We start from the raw sequence: 14,901 nt of genomic DNA, 5'->3' as shown, positions 1-14,901 counted from the left end.
CTGTGAAAAGTATCATTGGTAATTGATAGGGATTGCATTGAATCTGTAGATCGCCATGTGTAGTATAGTCATTTTTAACATTTAGTATTCGAATCTAAGAACATGCTATCTATCTGTGTCATCATTTTTTTTTTATGTCAGAGTCTTATAGTTTTTGGAGCACAGGTCTTTTGTCTTTTTATATACATTTATTCCTGGGTACTTTATTCTTTTTAAAAAACATTTGTTTATGTATTTCCGATTGTGTCGGGTCTTAGCTGTGGCACGTGAGACCTTTCATTGCAGCGTGCAGGCTTCTCTCTGCTGGTGCCGCGCAGGCTCCACGTGCCCCGGCTCCGGGGCTTGCGATGCACCCAGGTTTAACAGTTGTGGTGCTGGCATGTGGGATCTTAGTCCCCGCACCAGAGATCAAGCCCACGTCCTCTGCACTGGCAGGCGGATGCTTAACCACTGGGCCACCAGGCAAGTCCCAGAAGAGGTTGGATTTTTGTCAAATGTTTTTTATGCATCTAATGAAATGAATGTGTATGGGAGTTTGGGTGTCCTTTATTTATTGATTTTTATTGATTGATGTACTATATTGGTTTTAATTTGAACAAAACTTGTTGAACGAAACTTCCATTCCCGCTTATCTTTCCTCTCAGTAGTTTCTCACTTAGTGCTCCTTGACTTGATGATACCGTCCCTGACCATCCAGCTGCCTACCAGAAACCAAGCGTTGTCTTAGACTGTTCCCTTTCCCTTACTCAGTACATCAAATCTGTTGATTCTGTTTTTGGCCTCCTAACTTTTCCCTCTTCCCTCCTAACTTCCCTCTTGGAAGTTCATTTTCCACCCTGATGCCAGGAGTGATTTTGTTTCTCCCAAAGAGGAAGCTAATCATCCAAATACACTTGTAGAAAAATTTATGAAGTAGAAATTTATATTCATTCTCTGCCTTCTGCTGATGTGTGTAAAGCACTATCAACTGTTTGGCCCTTGTCTTATCTTTAACGACTTATAGACTACTTCCTGTGAATTATGAATGACTTTTCTGTTTTTTTAAATGGGATTTGTAATTTTATGTATCATAGGAGTTGCTTTGAACACTAAGAATTGGTCTAACTTTTATACAGTAAAAGAGTAAATGGGAGAGAGAGCTTAAAAGAAGGTTAATACCAAATGAGAAAATGGCAAGTGGTAGGGTTGATACTAATTCATTTCTGTGGTTCAGTTGAGTACTTGTGAGAATTCTTTTTTGTTTTTGATAAGTTTACACACACTGCGTCATATAACAGGATTATAAAGCCTGTCGTAACTGCTTATCACATGTACCATTGAAGTAGTAACTCTTAGCATGGGTTTTTATGGAAGTTATTTTAAATCCAAATTATTTTAAGCAGGTAAATAATGAAAGTCTTAATTTTCACATTGATATAAGAGCTCCATAAGCAGTTTTACATCTGTTTATTTGTGATTAATTTTGCAGCCTTGCATTGCACCCGGAACGAGCACTGGTGGCAACAGGACAAGTTGGGCGAGAGCCTTATATCTGTATCTGGGACTCGTGCACTGTGCAGACCGTGTCAGTTCTGAAGGACGCTCATACACATGGTATAGCTTGCTTAGCATTCGACTTAGATGGGCAGGTATGTTAAAATTTTTTCTCTTTTTCTAAGCCGTGTTTTTAAAATGTGTATTAGAAATTATTGTAAACCTTTAGATATTAAATTGGAAAGCAATTGACAAAAAGCATTTGTTCAAGGTGGATGTGGGTAGATGGGGTGGGTGGTAGATATATATAAGAAAAATAAGAATAATGAGTTTTTATTTTACTGTATGAAGAACTTTTCAGCTGAATTAATTTGTACTATAAAGGTCTAAGTGATTCTGAGTCAGTGGAACATTACCTGGTTGTTCTAGAAAATTTTACATATGACTCTTTTCCAGGTATTATAAGATAAGAAGATATCTTAGAAAAATTAATGTTTCTCTAAGTAGAGCTATAACCATTTTAATTTTTAGTTATTTATATATTTCTATTAAAATTATATTTTTAGTTGAAAACAATGAGGTAGTTGTTATATGAGCTTTTTATATAAAGTTGAGGTTCATAGCAAAAGATGTAATCATCATTCCACTTACTAATCAGTTCCTAAATTGCTGTTTACTTCTAGTCAGTGATTTTTAAAACACTAAGCCAACAGCTGTTTTGTGGTACTTTCATTGAACTTGTTATACCTAACACTTAGTTAAGAAGTGGTAAGAAGTTAGTTTTTGCAGATTTAGTTAATTTATAATCTTTAAAAGTTTTACAGTGAAATTAAACTTTAAAAATCATTTTAACTTTTAGAAGAATTTTAGTTGTGTTTTTAATTCTTAAAATTAATTTTTTTAGATCTGTATTTCACAGAAACACATTACATTTTGCTTTAGTCACTTGGTAGCCAGTAGGTATTTTAATATATAACTCTGAGGAATAGCTTCTTTGAGTAGCATAGATTAATATGACTTTCTGATAAGAGTCTGGTAAGAGATCTATAAAATCTATGAAGATGTAACTTGAACTTCTCATTTGCAGAAAAATGTGCTTCTAGGTTTAGAATCACTGGGTAGCAGTGACTGGCAATTCCAGAACCTTAATTCATGTCCTATTTTGCTATTATTGTCAGTTCCCTTAATGTCCTCATATCAGAATTTCATTTTCCTTCTTGAAAGGAAGAAAATAATATTCTCTCCTTACTTTGCAAGAGATTGTCTTATGAAACAAACCAACAAAAGTTGTTTTTTAAATTATTTTCCAGAAGTATTATGATATCTAAGATGGTTTAACTATACTTGTATACTTTAAATATAGGTTTTTTTTCTCATAATTTTAAAATTACCCTTTCTAAATGTATTGCGGTGCTGAGGAATTTCTCTTATATGAAATGAGAAATGATGCCAGGAGCTTTTACTAGCTGAAAGCTTTATTTAATTTTGCTTGTTTTAAGTAATTTATAAGAAACATCTTGGGTACATGTATTTGATTATCATAGATCTTCAGAAGAACATGTTACTTAAAAATGTAAGCTTATAAAATCATAGCTAAAAGTTATTGAGCACATATTAATTGCCAGGCATTGTGCTAAGCTTACATTATCTCATTTAATCCTCACAACAATCCTATGAAATAGATATTATTATTATCTCCATTTTACAGATAAAGAAACTGAGACTTAGAGAGGTTAAATAACTTGCCCCAGGTTACACAGCTAGTAAATGGAGCCAGAGCGGGAACCCAGGTCAGTCATACTCCAAAGCTCATGTTTTTAACCCCAATACCCTACTGCCTCCCAAACATGGAACTAAGGAGGTGATTATATTTCAGGAGGAATTCATTCATCTTAAGTACAGTTGAAACTCGTAAGGAACTGTGATCAATTGAAAATTAAGAGTATTTCTGAAATTATGCTAATCAGAAGATGCTTTAGTTAAGAAATTTGAGAACATATTATTCACTAATATCTATAACTTTGTGAAATACCAATTAAGAAATACTAATTTTTGCATTTTTTACTAGATTTGAAACTGTAAGTGATCAATTAAGATTTATCCAATGAATGAGTCTTCCTGTTAATACTATGCTTAATTTTCTTTTTTTCCTAGCTGTTTTTTTCTAAATGGATTGACTATCCATGCTAATACTGGAAGTCTGTCTTATTGGGAATAATCAGGGCATGAAAAGGCTATATAAATTCACATCAAACAGAGATTAAAATTTCATAGTAAATGAGAGAGAGGAGGTATGAGGAAGGCATTAATCCTTTTATCTTGAAAATACAACCATAATCTATAAAAGCCATTCACATAATTAACAAAATCTAAGTTATAGTTAAAACTCTGCCAATTTATAGTATGAACTAAGAATAAAATGTTAATTTTTAACCTGATTTTGTCAGTTTTATGCTGATATAAAGTAAAATACTTTACTTTGCCTTTTACCTTTGATTTTTGACACATGACTATGAAGAGAGTCATTTTTGCAAAAATATTAAAGGAATTCACTGATTTTATTCCTAGGGCCTTTTAGTAGTCTCTTAACATCTAGCCATATCTCAAGTGCCTATTGTATTGTTTTTGAGTTTTCATCTCTTCTGTTGCTTGCCAGATCCTGATTTCTTGCGGCTTTCTATATGATTTGACCAATGTTTACTCTGTTGAGTCCTACATATTTTGCACAATTTGTGATTTTTACTTTGTGACATCTGTAACAACTAGTCCTCACTCAATATTGAAATCACAAGGACCCCCCACCCAATACTAGACTGTTTTAAGTTTAATTGTCTACTATTTGAGTGTGTTTCACACTTGCAGAAACTCATGGAATGCATCTAGTTGTGCCTATTGCGATGTTTTTCTCATTTGTGTATTTAGTGTGCTAGAACTTTCTAATGAATACAGCTGACCATTGAACAGTGCAGGGCTTAACATACATAAAACTTGTTGGAGTTGGCCCTCTGTATTCACGGCGCCTCTGCCTCTGTGGACTCAGCCAACCACAGATGCGCAGTACTGTAGTGTTTACTGTTGAAGAGCACCCGAGGGTAAGTGAAGCCAGCAACTTCAAAGCTTTACTTCTAGGTTAACAAAAGACACAACCAAGACTTGCTCTGGAAATAGGATCAGGAAGGAATTCGGGAAGCTGGATAGAGGCTTCTTCATCTGTTTTTTTCCTCCCTGTTACTTCTTTGTTGTTGTTCTATAGCTCAGTCCTGTCCGACTCTCAGAACCCATGGACTGCAGCATGCCAGGCCTCCCTGTCCTTCACCATCTACCGGAACTTGCTCAAACTCTCTATTGAGTTGGTGATGCCATCCAGCCATCTCATCCTCTGTCATCTCCTTCTCCGTTTGCCTTCAATCTTTCCCAGCATCAGGGTCTTTACCAATGAGTCAGCTCTTCACATCACATGGCCAAAGTATTGGAGCTTCAGCTTCAGCATCAGTCCTTCCAATGAATATTCAGGACTGATTTCCTTTAGGATTGACTGGTTTGACCTCCTTGCAGTCCAAGGGACCCTCAAGAGTCTTCTCCAACATCACAGTTCAAAGCATCAATTCTTCGGTACTCAGCCAACTCTCACATCCATAAGTGACTAATGGAAAAACCACAGCTTTGACTAGACATACCTTTGTTGGCAAAGTAATGTCTCTGCTTTTTAACATGCTGTCTAGGTTTGTCATGGCTGTTCTAGCACGTTGCAAGTGTCTTTGAATTTCATGGCTGCAGTCACCGTCTGCAGTGATTTTGGAGCCCCCAAAAATAAAGTCTGTCACTGTTTCCATTGTTTCCCCATCTATTTGCCATGAAGTGATGGGACCAGATGTCATGATCTTCGTTTTCTGAATGTTGAGCTTTAAGCCAACTTTTTCACTCTCCTCTTTCACTTTCATCAAGAGGCTTTTTAGTTCCTCTTCGCTTTCTGCCATAAGGGTGGTGTCATCTGCATATCTGAGGTTATTGATATTTCTCCCAGGAATCTTGATTCCAGCTTGTTCCTCATCCAGCCTGGCATTTCGCATGATGTGCTCTGCATAGAAGTTAAATAAGCAGGGTGACAATATACAGCCTTGACGTACTCCTTTCCCAATTTGGGACCAGTCCATTGTTCCCTGTCCATTTCTTGACCTGCATACAGATTTCTCAGGAGGTGGGTACGGTGGTCTGGTATTCCCGTCTCTAAGAATTTTCCAGCTTGTTGTGATCCACACAGTCAAAGGCTTTAGTGTAGTCAGTAAAGCAGAAGTAGATGTTTTTCTGGAATTCTCTTTTTCTATGATCCAGCAGATGTTGGCAATTTGATATCCGATTCCTCTGCCTTTTCTAAATCCAGCTTGAACATCTGGAAGCTCTCAGTTCACATACGTTGAAGCCTAACTTGGAGAATTTTGAGCATTACTTTGCTAGCATGTGAAATGATTGCAATTGTGTGGTAGTTTGAATATTCTTTGGCACTGCCTTTGGAATTGGAATGAAAACTGACCTTTTCCTGTCCTGTGACCACTGCTGAGTTTTCCAAATTTGCTGGCATATTGAGTGCAGCACTTTCACAGCATCATCATTTAGGATTTGAAATAGCTCATCTGGAATTCCGTCATCTCCACTAGCTTTGTTCATAGTGATGCTGCCTAAGGCCCACTTGACTTCACATTCCAGGATGTCTGGCTCTAGGTGAGTGATCACACCATCATGATTATCTGAGTCATGAAGATCTTTTTTGTATAGTTCTTCTGTGTATTCTTGTGTAACCTCTTAATATCTTCTACTTCTGTTAGGTCCATACCATTTCTGTCCTTTACTGTGCCCATCTTTGCATGAAATGTTCCCTTGGTATCTCTAATTTTCTTGTAGAGATCTCTAGTCTTTCCCATTCTATTGTTTTCCTCTATTTCTTCCCTTGATCACTTTGGAAGGCCTTCTTATCTCTCCTTGCTATTCTTTGGAACTCTACATTCAGGCGAGTATATCTTTCCTTTTCTCCTTTGCCTTTCACTTCTCTTCTTTTCTCAGCTATATGTAAGACCTCCTCAGACAACCATTTTGCCTTTTTTGCATTGCTTTTTCTTGGGGATGGTTTTGATCACCACCTCCTATACAGTGTTATGAACCTCCATCCATAGTTCTTCAGGTACTCTATCAGATCTGATTCCTTGAATCTATTTGTCACTTCCACTGTATAATCATAAGGGATTTAATTTATGAATGGCCTAGTGGTTTTCCCTGCTTTCTTCAATTTAGTCTGAATTTTGCAATAAGGAATTTATGATCTGAGCCACAGTCAGCTCCTGGTCTTGTTTTGCTGACTGTATAGAGCTTCTCCATCTTCGACTGCAAAGAATATAATCAGTATAATTTTGATGTTGACCATCTGGTGATGTCCATGTTTAAAGTCATCTCTTTTGTTGTTGGAAAAGGGTGTTTGCTATGACCAGTGCATTCTCTTGGCAAAACTCTGTTAGCCTTTGCCCTGCTTCATATTGTACTCCAAGGCCAACCTTGCCTGTTACTCCAGGTATCTCTTGACTTCCTGCTTTTGCATTGCAGTCCCCTATGATGAAAGGAACATCTTTTTTGGTGTTAGTTCTGGAAGGTCTCGTAGGTCTTCCTAGAACCATTTAACTTCAGTTTCTTCAGCATTAGTGGTTGAGGCATAGACTTGGATTACTGTGATATTGAATGGTTTGCCTTGTCATTTTTTAGATTGCACCCAAGTACTGCATTTTGGACTCTTTTGTTGACTATGAGGGCTACTCCATTTCTTCTAAGGGATTCTTATCTGCAGTAGTAGATATAATGCTAAATCACTTCAGTCGTGTCTGACTCTTTGCAACTCCATGGATGGTTGCCCGCCTGGCTCCCCTGTCCATGGGATTCTCCAGGCAAGAATACTGGAGTGGGTTGCCATTTCTTTCTTCAAGTAGGTATAATGGTCATCTGAATTAAATTTGCCCATTCCAGTCCATTTAGTTCACTGATTCCTAAAATGTCGATGCTCACCCTTGTTCTTAGTATCTTGAAAGGAGCTGTTCCTTCTGTCTGCTTCTTAAATATCAGTGTTCCTATTAATATAGCTTTCTTTCCCTTCATCCCCTCACTTTAGTTATTCTCTTTCGGGATTACTACATCTATGACTTTAACTCCTGTATCAGTTAACAATGGCCCCAGCTTCTCTCCACAACTCCATATGATGCAGTGATTTAGTCACTTAAGTCATGTCCGATTCTTGTGACCCTATGGACTATAGCCTGCCAGGCACCTCTGTCTATGGGATTTTCCAGGCAAGAGTACTGGAGTGGGTTGCCATTTCCTTCTCCAACTCCATATAGCCTCCTTGAATGTCATATAGATATACCATTTATTACATGTTTAAAACTGAATTCTCTTTATTCTAACTCATTAAAAAACAAAATTTATTCTTTCTCCTGGTTCTGGCTACCTCTCTAGTCTTGTCTCCTGCCACTTCGCAGCAGGCAGCTCTTCCCCTCAGCCGCATCAAAGTACTAGCTCTTTCCTGAAAGCACCATTATCTGTCTCATCTTCGTATACTTTGGTCTGAAATACATTATGTTTTACTTTTGTGCCCAACTGTCTCTTACTCTGTCTTCTAAGATATGGTTGAAGCATTACTTTCACTGGAAAACTTTATGCACACCTGTGAGAAAGGATGATAAGGTACAAAATTATAGAAATCTAAGAGGGCAGTATTTGCTTGGTTGTTTCTACCTTTTCCTCTCTGCTGTTGCTTAATCTGTGGTTGCTGTTGCTGCTGCTGCTAAGTCGCTTAAGTCATGTCTGACTCTGTGCGACCCCACAGACGGCAGCCCACCAGGCTCCTCTGTCCCTGGGATTCTCCAGGTAAGAACACTGGCCTGGGTTGCCATTTCCTTCTCCAATGTATGAGAGTGAAAAGTGAAAGTGAAGTCGCTCAGTCATGTCCAATTCTTTGCAATCCCATGAAGTGCGGCCCACCAGGGTCCTCCATCCCTGGGATTTTCCAGGCAAGAGTACTGGAGTGGGGTGCCATCTGTGGTTAGGGAGGTTGATTTGGGCCATGCAGTGTTTATCAGGGCCACAGAGGAAGTGCTCCCAGGTCTACTTTGTCACTGCCTATACAGAGCTAGATGCTCTGGAGCCCTGCTGAGAGGTACATGCGTGCTCAGTCACCAGTCGTGTCTGACTCTTTTCGACCCCATGGACTGTAGCCCGCCAGGCTCCTCTGTCCATGGGATTTTCCAGGCAGGAGTAGTGGAGTGGGCTGCCACTTCCTTCCTTCTCCAGGGCATTGTCCCAACCCAGAGATCGAACCCAAATCTCTGGCATCTCCTGAGTTGGCAGGTGGATTCTTTACCGCTGAGCTACTTGGGAAGCCTGGAGTTTTAAAGTTAACAGTTGTGGTTCACTGTGTGTGATCAGCTTAGCCAGAGAGAAGAGGCACTGATCAGATGCCCAGTGCCCTGCTGACTATTCCTCACTTTATACTTGTCTTGTAAAATTTTAATCTTTACACAGTGTGCTATAGCAAGAGGTCGATATTTTTGTTTTAGCTCAACATATGCAGGTACTCTCTAGTTCCAAAATACTAAGGACTGTTAAGAGGAGCAAGTTGTCTCTTCTAGTCACTTGAAATTTCTGCTACTGTGACTTGATGGAGAGCCAGATACAAACTGTACTCTGTATCTTTTTATGAAAGTCATTCATTCTCTCCATTTGGGGACTTAAATAATAATCCTGCTTTGCAGAAACTTTCTAACTAGGTACTCAATGGCATTTCTCATTCAGATGCGTAGAAGGCATGGGTTCTTAAAGTTAATTATGGTTATGGTAAAAATAATGATGATGATAGCAAACATTTATATAACATTAAGCATATGCCAAGCACTCTTCTAACTCATCTATATGTGTTAATTCTCATATTAACCCTAAGGTTTTATTCTATTCTCCTCACTTAAGAGGAGCCTAAGGTACAGAGAGGCTAAGTAATTGCTCAGATTACTTGCTATTGGGAATCCAGTCAGGGACAGAGGTGGAACTGGCGTTTAGACCTGGGCAGACTCTGTGCTCTAAACCTGGGACTGGCAAAGCTGTCTATAACAAGTCAGTAAATATTTTAAGCTTGTGAGCCTACGGTCTCTCTCATAGCTACTCCAGCTCCGCGTTAGAATGAAAGCCGTCATAGACAGCTTATAAAGGAATAGGTGTGGCTGTGTTCCAGTAAAACTTTGTTTATTAAAACAGGGTGCAAGTCTGAGGGTTGTAATTTTCCTACCCCTGCTTTTAAACCAGTGTTTTTCAAAGTATGTGTTGTGGCTTTGTCCCTGTGATTTTTTTCCTTTAACCCTTCGGTTACTTAGAATTGTATTGATAGTTACCAGATATTTGGAGAATTTTCTGTGTAACTTTCTGTTATTCTGATTGAATTTTGTTTTTGAATTATGTCAGAGAACATACTGTGTATTTTAATTTTTTTTAATTTATTTAGGCCTGTTTTGTAATTCAGAATTCTGTTATCTTCGTGTGGCTTCCTGTGCACTTTAAAAGTATGTATTCTGCTGTTTCTTTTTTCCTTGTTTATTGTGCTTTTGTTGTCACTTATTTTACAGCTTTCACTTTCATTCATTTTACATGCTCTGTAAACTCTATAATAACTGTTATTATGTTTGCCTTAAACAGTTTTCAAAGAAAATTAAAAATAAGAAAAGTCTTTTTTATTTACCATTTGGGTACTCTTCATTCATATATGTAAATTAAGTCTCTCTTTGGTATCATTTTCTTTCTGCCTGAAGAAACTTCCATGATCATATCTTATAGTGCAGCTTTGTTGATGATGGATTTTCTCAAAATAAAGTCAAAAAATACTTTATTTTGACCCAAGTTTTGAATATTTTTGGTAGGTATATAAGTCTGTGTTGATGTTTTTTCCCCTTCAGCACTTTAGCGAGGCTATTAATTGTGATTTGATGTGCATAACATCAGATGAGAAGCCTAGGGTAATTTTTAAATCTTTGTTTCTACACACCAAAATTGTCTGTCTTTTTTGGCCACTGGTTCAACAGTTTGATGACCGTGTGTGTTAATGTGTTTTTTCTGTGTGTGAGATTATTCTGCTTGAATCTTGAGTATCTCAGATTTGTGGATTTGTATTTTTTTTTAATCAAATGTAGGATGTTTTGCAGAGAAGGCAATGGCAACCCACTCCAGTGTTCTTGCCTGGAGAATCCCAGGGACGGGGGAGCCTGGTGGGCTGCCATCTATGGGGTCGCACAGAGTTGGACATGACTGAAGCGACTTAGCAGCAGCAGGATGTTTTGGCCATTATTTCTTCATTTTTGTTTTTGTTTTCTTTCATCTTTTTTTCTTCTTTTGTTGTCATAATTACCTGTATATTATACCACTTGAAATTTTCTAAAGATGATGAGGCTCTGTTAATTTTTTTCCTTTGTCTTTCTGTGCTTTATTTTTGATAGTTTCTGTTGCTGTGTCTTCAAGTTCATTTATCTTTTCTTCATTGTGTAAGATGCTGGTAATCCTTTGGAGTGAATTTTCATTTCTGATAATTTAACATTTATATTTACAAGTTCAACATTTTTTTTCTTTTATATCTTCCATTTCACTTTTTATTCTTTATATGCTTGTTTTAAAATAATTCTTGAGCATCTTGAACATTTCCATCTTAACTACCAGTGTCTCCTAATTTTAATCATATGTGTGATACCTGGGTCTGTTTGTAATAACTGATTTTTCTTCTGGTTATTGGTCCCATTTTCCTCTTTTTTAACATGTCCAGTAATTTTTTAATTGGATGCTGGACATTGTGTGTATTATATGCTCAATGCTGGATTTTGTTGTATCCCTTTAAAGCATTTTGGACATTGTTCTTATAGGTGGTTAAGTTCCTTGTGAATCAGTCTGGTTCTTTTGAAAAGCTTGCTTTTTGAGCTTTTTTTGGTCAAGGTTAGAGCAGCTTTTCTCTAGGACTACTAGTTAAACTTCAGTACTCTGATGTGATGCTCCTGGAATCTCTGCTGAATACACACTGAATTTGAAGATATATCTCCATTCTTGCTGTTGGAAGTCTGAAAAATCCTGACCCTTTGTGATCTCTGGTAATTGTTTAGCTTTAGCTCCCCAGTAATTGCTCTTTTTTCAGAAGTGTTCTTTGCACGGTCTCGTGAATTTCACCCTACGCACACAAAGATTGGTGTTCTCCGGGCACCTGTAAACAGGTTTTCTAGAGTTCTTTCTCTGCCCGCAAACTGTAGCAATCTTGGCCTCTCTGAACTCCAGGCTCCATATTCTCAAATCAGCAAATCTTCTGGGCTCTATTTGGATTCCACCTTTCTGTGCTGTAGTCTGTAAATTGCCTCCTAGATGAAGGCAACTTGTTTGCTTCCCCCTCATTCAGGGTTTATACTGCTTCACTTCCTATTAAAAATGTCCAAAAGCACTTGTTTTATATATTTTGTATGGTTTTCTAGTCATTTATGGCAGGGGGCAAGTTCAGACCCTGGTACTCTTTCATGACTGAAACGTCATCTTCTCATGTTTCTTAACCTCTGTCATACTTCCCATCTTACCATCCCCTTTTCAACTCTTCATCTCTTCATCTCCTTCTCATTGCCTATGTAACTTCCACTGAATTTTTAATTTTATTTATTTTTCATTTCTAGAAATTCTGTTTGTTTCCTTACATTTGCTGGGATGCTTTTTGTAATCTTCCATTCTTTCACCATATGAAGATATTTTGAAGCCTTAAATTTTATTTCTCTGCTCACATGAGTAGAGATACTCTCTAGTTCCCAAATACCTACTCTGCACACATGAGTAGAGAAATAAAATTTAAGACTTCAAAATATCTTCATATGGGGAAAGAATGGGAGATTACAAAAAGCATCCCAGCAAATGTAAGGAAGGAAACAGAATTTCTAGAAATGAAAAATAAGCATAATTAAAAACTCCAATGTCTGATGCTTTTCAAGGTTGATTTTGCTGTTTTTAGTAGCTTGCTGATTCTCACTCATGGTCCCTTATTTCCTCTGGTTGTCGGGTATGACGTTGTTTGTTTTATTTTTATTGAATTGCTAATTGTAGGAATTCTTTGAGGGATGGATTATAGGATCAGTCCTCCACATAGAATTTGTATTTGCCTGTGCCCCATTGTTGAAAATGCTTAAAAACTCTGCGGTCTTGAGGACCACTCTGAATGAAAGTTTTCATTTGAAGGACTCACGATGAGTGTGGATTTAGGCCCTACGACCATGTGAAGGTCACTGTGGCTGCACACCTTCAAGGAGGTTTTCTCCTCCGTTGTGCATTGCTGCCCTGCTCTTTGAAAAGGGATGGTTTCTTGTTCTCCCTTACTCTGAGGAGTTCACTGCTTTAGCCAAAGGTCTGCAATTCAATTCCCTACCTGGGGCAGGCCCTAAAGTTTATCTTCTATTCATCTTCAGTCTGCAGAACAAAAATCAGGCTTCCCAGAGTTAGCTGATAACTTTAGAATTGAGTGGGTATAGGAGCTCTCCTACTTCTAGGATTCCCATAGAAAATCACTTTGGTGATTTTGGTTCTCTGTTAGTTCCTTGACAACTCAAAAGTGCATTTAAAAAAGATGTTTTTACATTTTATCTAGCATTTTTAGTTTTTAGCAGGAGATGTATAATAGGGTGTTTTGTCAGTCCTGTTGGCAGGCTACAGTCCATGGGGTTACAGTAGTCGGACACGACTTAGCGGCTAAACCACCACCACCACCGTCAGAAATGGAGGTCTTTCTTCTGTTTCTTAATGGGAAAAGCTACACATATATGAAAATATTAATAGGATGAAATGCATCCAGCCTTTCTATGAGGTCTATAAAATATGTGTGTAAGTTTTGATGTTTGTAATAGCCATGAGTAGTATTTGTTTGCCATTTATAATTTGGTTCATTTTGTATTTGTTTGCTTTTTTATTTCCCTTGCCCTCGGACTTCTTGGCCATAACTCAGCGCTTGGTTTCAGTTGGACTTGATTCAAAGAATGCAGTTTGCGTTTGGGACTGGAAAAGAGGGAAAATGTTATCTATGGCTCCAGGTCACACAGATAGAGTAAGTATTCTGCCTTGGAGTTTCTAAAGGGTATTGGGTGGGAAGAAGCCAGAGGAGAGTCAGGGGATTTTATGTTTCTGTGTTTTGTTATTGTTACTGTCAGTTGTTTGTATGTAATTAAAAATTTAAAGTGTAATTGAAAGTGCTTATAAGATTTTAGAATGCATATATGTGTTGTAATACTCAAAAACATAACTTGATATGTAGTTTTAGCGCAAAACCTTTAATCCAGTGTTTGCTTTGGCAAAAATGATGAGTTTTAAGTTGTCCAGACCTAAATTAAAAAATTGAATGGCTTATGCCTAGGCTCTATTTATTATTTAGTTTGGTTTATCATTGATTTGTTATAAAAGTATTATAGTTAGGGTAAATAATATTGTGTGTGTAAATTTGAAATTATGTTAGAGACCTAACATTTTTCACTTTGGAAACTTGTTAAAAATGTATTCCTTATTCCATGTTGGATGAGATTAACATAATGAATATATTGTAGTCAGCTTTTTAATTAAATATTATACTACTTTTATAAAAATACATCAAAAATTTTGTCATAAACTCTTAAAAATGTCTAATTTTTTTGGTGTATAGTAAAGTCCTAACCTGAACTAGCATAGGAGCTATAGTCATTGATTCTATTTGGGGATAATCTATGAATTGGTAAAAGTTGTATAAAAATTTTTATATGCATTTGTATTTTGGAAGATAAACTTGGTTTTGGCATATTCTCAGAGGGGTCTGTTATACACAAACAATTTAGATAATAAAGTGTTAGGTGCATTTTATTATACAGTTATGTATTCTTACTTACTTAGATCAAAGCATTTCACACATTAGTACTTTGGACTTAATAAATAGACTGATTAAAAGTACTTTTAAAGGTTCATCAGTATGTTTTTCATTTAATCTGTATTATGGTGAGTTGCTAAATGTTTATTTTTAAGATGTGTTCTTTCTTCATTGTCACTAAAAACTATCACTTTGTAAATTTTTAGAGGTAGTAAGCACGTTAGGTGATTATGCAGGCAGTTGTCAAAGAAACATGGTGAAGACTACCATAGAGCAGAATTGTTTTTTCTGCTATAAAATTTTTTTTCAAATATTAAGTTTTATTTATTGTTAAAGTTTATATTTCTAATGCATATTTTATTTCATCTGGGTTTTTTCTTGTTTGATTTTGTAACAAAGATTTGTTTGTTTATAACCTACGGAGTCTTAGAAATTAAGTCTGGGGATTTCCAAAATTTATACAGTAAAAAAAATTTAAACAATGTAGAAAACTGGAAACAGAATTTTTACTGTGA

At 36.9% G+C, this 14,901-nt stretch overlaps 1 protein-coding gene across 2 annotated transcripts in view; it reads left to right on the top strand.

Annotated features, from left to right (window-relative positions):
• Positions 1-14,901, top strand: part of EML5 (EMAP like 5) — a 168,413-nt gene that overhangs the window by 24,355 nt on the left and 129,157 nt on the right. For both annotated transcript variants that reach the window (XM_055538847.1, XM_055538848.1), the window contains exons 2-3: positions 1,469-1,628; positions 13,502-13,600. In XM_055538847.1, coding sequence (XP_055394822.1) covers positions 1,469-1,628; positions 13,502-13,600 — 259 coding nt within the window. The remainder of the gene's footprint in view (positions 1-1,468; positions 1,629-13,501; positions 13,601-14,901) is intronic.

The sequence above is a fragment of the Bubalus kerabau genome, chromosome 10 (genome assembly GCF_029407905.1).
Source record: "Bubalus kerabau isolate K-KA32 ecotype Philippines breed swamp buffalo chromosome 10, PCC_UOA_SB_1v2, whole genome shotgun sequence".
NCBI lineage: Eukaryota > Metazoa > Chordata > Mammalia > Artiodactyla > Bovidae > Bubalus > Bubalus kerabau.
The sequence above is the reverse complement of the archived record's forward strand: the minus strand, read 5'-3'. Positions and strand labels throughout refer to the sequence as shown.